The 6,000-nt window shown below is 44.9% G+C and overlaps 1 protein-coding gene across 1 annotated transcript in view; it reads left to right on the top strand.

Moving 5' to 3' along the window:
- The first annotated feature begins 942 nt into the window (after positions 1-942).
- Positions 943-6,000, top strand: part of tbc1d2b (TBC1 domain family, member 2B) — a 77,746-nt gene continuing 72,688 nt past the window's right edge. The window contains exon 1 of the mRNA XM_045705890.2: positions 943-1,452. Coding sequence (XP_045561846.2) covers positions 1,123-1,452 — 330 coding nt within the window. The 5' untranslated portion in view covers positions 943-1,122. The remainder of the gene's footprint in view (positions 1,453-6,000) is intronic.

The following is a 6,000-nucleotide window of genomic DNA, read 5'->3' as shown; positions in this document are numbered from 1 at the left end:
CGCCATTAAAAAGTAATTTACCACCTTCACAAGTGCAGTCTCAGTGCTATGATGGGGTCTAAAACCAGACTGAAGCGTTTCGTATACATTGTTTGTCTTCAGGAAGGCAGTGAGTTGCTGTGCAACAGCTTTTTCAAAAATTTTTGAGAGGAATGGAAGATTCGATATAGGCCGATAGTTTTTTATAATTTCTGGATCAAGATTCGGCTTTTTCAAGAGAGGCTTTATTACTGCCACTTTTAGTGAGCTTGGTACACATCCGGTGGATAGAGAGCCGTTTATTATGTTCAACATAGGAGGGCCAAGCACAGGAAGCAGCTCTAGATAGATATAGATAGATAGATAGATAGATAGATAGATAGATAGATAGATAGATAGATAGATAGATAGATAGATAGATAGATAGATAGATAGATAGAGGGGGGGAATTAGAAGGAGGTGAGACAGAGAGAGAGAGAGGAAGGAAGGAAGGAAGGAAGGCAGGCAGGCAGGCAGGCAGGCAGGCAGGCAGGCAGGCAGGCAGGCAGGCAGAAACAATGAGGGTCGGGGTACACTGTGGCCATGTAAACAGTTACACTTGGATGGGGTCAATGTGAAAAAGTTATCTTCAAAACATGTTTAATAAATCCTGTTCTGTTAAAAGTCGAGTATTTCAAAACCACCAGTACTTCCAGTAACAGTGTTGGCATTGTGTTGTTATTGTTTTATCATTACAGTAGTAAAAAAAAAAAAAAAAAAAAACAGACAGTAAAATCGATCTTTGTTAATTGATTAAAAAATATATATATTTTTTTTTCTTTAATAAATGTATGTTTAAGTTAATTAAACTACAACCTTTGTGATTTAAATTAGAAAAACGTCCAGTAAATCATGAAGAACCCCCCCCCCCCCCATTCAGGTTGACTTTTATTTTGAAATGTATCCGTATTTCTCAGTTTACCTTAATGTCGCTGGGTTCACAGTGCTGAATGATCCCACCTAATTTACTCTCCTTCCTGGACTGGACTGCCTTCCATTTTTTAACATGTCTTTTTATTGTTAGAGCGGCCACTTGAGTATCTGGTCAGTATAATGGGTCATCTGTGACCGTCCGTCCGCCAAGAGGAAGAAAGTTGGAGAAAGATGCACGAAGAGGATGGCGGAGAGGAGAACTCAACACGAGTTCTGGCCTGTAATTCGGTGGACGCAAGCGAACCCGAATCACCGAAGGACCCGGTCGCGAAACTATGCGGTTATTTGACTAAACTCGCTGGAAAAGGGCCGCTGCGGGGGTTTAAACTCCGCTGGTTTGTGTACGACGAGAGGAAATGTTATTTGTATTACTTCAAGAGTCCGCAAGACGCCCTGCCGCTGGGACACATAACGATAGGAGAAGCCAGCTTCAGCTATGATGTGGAGGGAGACGAGGGGCAGTTTGAGATTCGCACCACAGGGAAGGAGTTTGTACTCAAGGTAAATATAATCTACATGCTTTACGATTCTGCAGTTACGTCTAGTTTGATGTTAAATGCATGTCATGATGAGTGAATGAATATACGTCCACAATTGACCATTTATTTTTGCGTAACAATATCGGACACAGTGTTACTGGCACAACACGTCGTTCCAGACACACCCTTTAATACGGCCTGTAGTTTTAGGAAGTGTTGCCTGCTCGCATTGGTACATGGCAACTAACACACAATATGTTGGGAAACTGTCATTGGTCTGTTGAATCACGTGGGATACAACGTAGCCTGTGGAATCACGTGGGATAGATAGAACGTAGCCTGTGGAATCACGTGGGATAGATAGAACGTAGCCTGTGGAATCACGTGGGATAGATAGAACGTAGCCTGTGGAATCACGTGGGATAGATAGAACGTAGCCTGTGGAATCACGTGGGATAGATAGAACGTAGCCTGTGGATTCACGTGGGATAGATAGAACGTAGCCTGTGGAATCACGTGGGATAGATAGAACGTAGCCTGTGGATTCACGTGGGATAGATAGAACGTAGCCTGTGGAATCACGTGGGATAGATAGAACGTAGCCTGTGGAATCACGTGGAAAGTTCCTCTGTAGCTCTGGATCCATTTCCTGCTGTCTCTCTGCCTGTTGCGCTCAGCAGCAGTGTTGCCAACTCCTCAGTAAGGAAAGTAGCTATTGGCTGTCCTAAACGTTGCTAGAAGTCGCTAAATGATGTTATCACCCAATTTGCATAATTGTCCATTTGCATGTAATTGTGATGGACGATGTAGGAGAGAGGAATAACGTTGTGGTATTGACAAAAAGTGAGCGAAAAACACCCTAAATATGTTTAGAACTACATATGAACTTCTGTCGAGTCTTGTTTTTTTTGTAATGTCACAATTCCAACCGTCCTCCTTTATCCGGGCCTGGGACCGGCGGAAGTGACCCAAAAGAGACACTCTGGCGGAGTTACTTAATTAAAAAAAAAAAATGTTTTAATTTACATCCCGCCCTGTCCGTAGAGCTCCAAGACAGGATTGTGTCGAGGCACAGATCTGGGGAAGGGTACCAAAAAAATGTCTGCAGCATTGAAGGTCCCCAAGAACACAGTGGCCTCCATTATTCTTAAATGGAAGAAGTTTGGAACCACCAAGACTCTTCCTAGAGCTGGACCACCCGGCCAAACTGAGCAATCGGGGGAGAAGAGCCTTGGTCAGGGAGGTGACCAAGAACCCGATGGTCACTCTGACAGAGCTCCAGAGTTCCTCTGTGGAACAGCCTTCCAAGGCTGTAATGTAACAAAATGTGGAATAGAACATACAGTGCATTCGGAAAGTATTCAGACCCCTTGACTTTTCCCACATTTTGTTACTTTATAGCCTTATTCTAAAATGGATTCAATTGTTTTTTTCTCATCAATCTACACACAATAGCCAATAATGACAAAGAAAAACAGGATTTTTAAAACATTTTGCCAATTAATAAAAATAAAAAAAACAATGACATTTATATAAGTATTCAGACCCTTTACTCAGTACTTTGCTGAAGCACCTTTAGCAGCGATTACAGCCTCGAGTCTTCTTGGGTATGACGCTACAAGCTTGGCACACCTGTATTTGGGGAGTTTCTCCCATTCTTCTCTGCAGATCCTCTCAAGCTCTGTCAGGTTGGATGAGAAGCGTCGCTGCACAGCTATTTTCAGGTATCTCCAGAGATGTTAGATCAGGTTCAAGTCTGGGCTCTGGCTGGGCCACTCGAGGACATTCAGAGACTTGTCCGGAAGCCACTCCTGCGTTGTCTTGGCTGTGTGCTTAGGGTCGTAGTCCTGTTGGAAGGTGAACCTTCACCCCAGTCTGAGGTCCTGAGTGCTCTGGAACAGGTTTTCATCAAGGATCTCTCTGTACTTTGCTCCGTTCATCTTTCCCTCGATCCTGACTAGTCTCCCAGTCCCTGCCGCTGAATAACATCCCCACAGCATGATGCTGCCACCATAATGCTTCACCGTAGGGATGGTGCCAGGTTTCCTCCAGATGTGATGCTTGGCATTTAGGCCAAAGAGTTCAATCTTGGTGTCAGACCAGAATCTTGTTTTTTATGCCTCTTGGCAAACTCCAAGAGGGCTGTCATGTGCCTTGTACTGAGGAGTGACTTCCGTCTGGCCACTCTACCATAAAGGCCTGATTGGTGGAGTGCTGCAGAGATGGGAGAACCTTCCAGAAGGACAACCATCTCCACAGAGGAACTTTGGAGCTCTGTCATAGTGACCATCACACTGTCAAATGTGGGACCTTATATAGACAGGTGTGTGCCTTTCCAAATCATGTCCAATCAATTGAATTTACCACAGGTGAACTCCAATCAAGTTGTAGAAACATCTCAAGGATGATCAATGGAAACAGGATGCACCTGAGCTCAATTTAGAGTCTCATAGCAAAGGGTCTGAATACTTATGTAAATAAGGTATTTCTGATTTTTTTATTTTTAATAAAGGCGTTGTTATTATGGGGTATTGTGTGTAGATTGATGAGGAAAACAATTAATGTAATACATTTTTGTTAAGGCTGTAACTTGAGAAACTCATCAATGGTGCCCCCTAATAGAACATCCTGGAACATCTAGAAACCCATCAATGGTGCCCACTAATGAAACAGTAACATTTTAAGGCTATATATAGCAGCAGTAACATATAAACATTTCTGATGCACATACTGAGTATGCTAGTTGCACTCAAACACGCTTTCACCAATGATAATGACTAACACTTTATTAGCATGCACAAACAATGCTTGCATTAGCTGGTGCTAGCATACAACACAAACACCTAGCGCAGGGCAGGTATAAACATTCATCTGGAGGTGAAAGAACTTCACACCTGTTTAGGAGAGGTGCTGGCTAGCAGAGTAGAACACCTGTTTAGGAGAGGTGCTGGCTAGCAGAGTAGAACACCTGTTTAGGAGAGGTGCTGGCTAGCAGAGTAGAACACCTGTTTAGGAGAGGTGCTGGCTAGCAGAGTAGAACACCTGTTTAGGAGAGGTGCTGGCTAGCAGAGTAGAACACCTGTTTAGGAGAGGTGCTGGCTAGCAGAGTAGAACACCTGTTTAGGAGAGGTGCTGGCTAGCAGAGTAGAACACCTGTTTAGGAGAGGTGCTGGCTAGCAGAGTAGAACACCTGTTTAGGAGAGGTGCTGGCTAGCAGAGCAGAACACCTGTTTAGGAGAGGTGCTGGCTAGCAGGAGTAGAACACCTGTTTAGGAGAGGTGCTGGCTAGCAGAGTAGAACACCTGTTTAGGAGAGGTGCTGGCTAGCAGAGCAGAACACCTGTTTAGGTGAGGTGTTGGATAACAGAGTAGAACACCTGTTTAGGAGAGGTGCTGGATAGCAGAGTAGAACACCTGTTTAGGAGAGGTGCTGGCTAGCAGAGTAGAACACCTGTTTAGGAGAGGTGCTGGATAACAGAGTAGAACACCTGTTTAGGAGAGGTGTTGGATAACAGAGTAGAACACCTGTTTAGGAGAGGTGCTGGATAACAGAGTAGAACACCTGTTTAGGTGAGGTGTTGGATAACAGAGTAGAACACCTGTTTAGGAGAGGTGCTGGCTAGCAGAGTAGAACACCTGTTTAGGAGAGGTGCTGGATAGCAGAGTAGAACACCTGTTTAGGAGAGGTGCTGGCTAGCAGAGTAGAACACCTGTTTAGGAGAGGTGCTGGATAACAGAGTAGAACACCTGTTTAGGAGAGGTGCTGGATAACAGAGTAGAACACCTGTTTAGGAGAGGTGCTGGCTAGCAGAGTAGAACACCTGTTTAGGAGAGGTGCTGGCTAGCAGAGTAGAACACCTGTTTAGGAGAGGTGCTGGCTAGCAGAGTAGAACACCTGTTTAGGAGAGGTGCTGGCTAACAGAGTAGAACACCTGTTTAGGAGAGGTGCTGGCTAGCAGGAGTAGAACACCTGTTTAGGAGAGGTGCTGGCTAGCAGAGTAGAACACCTGTTTAGGAGAGGTGCTGGCTAACAGAGTAGAACACCTGTTTAGGAGAGGTGCTGGCTAGCAGAGTAGAACACCTGTTTAGGAGAGGTGCTGGCTGGCAGAGTAGAACACCTGTTCAGGAGAGGTGCTGGCTAGCAGAGTAGAACACCTGTTTAGGAGAGGTGCTGGCTAACAGAGTAGAACACCTGTTTAGGAGAGGTGTTGGATAACAGAGTAGAACACCTGTTTAGGAGAGGTGTTGGATAACAGAGTAGAACACCTGTTTAGGAGAGGTGTTGGATAACAGAGTAGAACACCTGTTTAGGTGAGGTGTTGGATAACAGAGTAGAACACCTGTTTAGGAGAGGTGCTGGATAACAGAGTAGAACACCTGTTTAGGTGAGGTGTTGGATAACAGAGTAGAACACCTGTTTAGGAGAGGTGCTGGCTAGCAGAGTAGAACACCTGTTTAGGAGAGGTGCTGGCTGGAGGAGTAGAACACCTGTTTAGGAGAGGTGCTGGCTACCAGAGTAGAACACCTGTTTAGGAGAGGTGCTAGCAGAGTAGAACACCTGTTTAGGAGAG

The sequence above is a fragment of the Salmo salar genome, chromosome 23 (genome assembly GCF_965601325.2).
Source record: "Salmo salar chromosome 23, fSalSal1, whole genome shotgun sequence".
NCBI lineage: Eukaryota > Metazoa > Chordata > Actinopteri > Salmoniformes > Salmonidae > Salmo > Salmo salar.
This window is presented reverse-complemented; position numbering and strand designations above follow the sequence as displayed.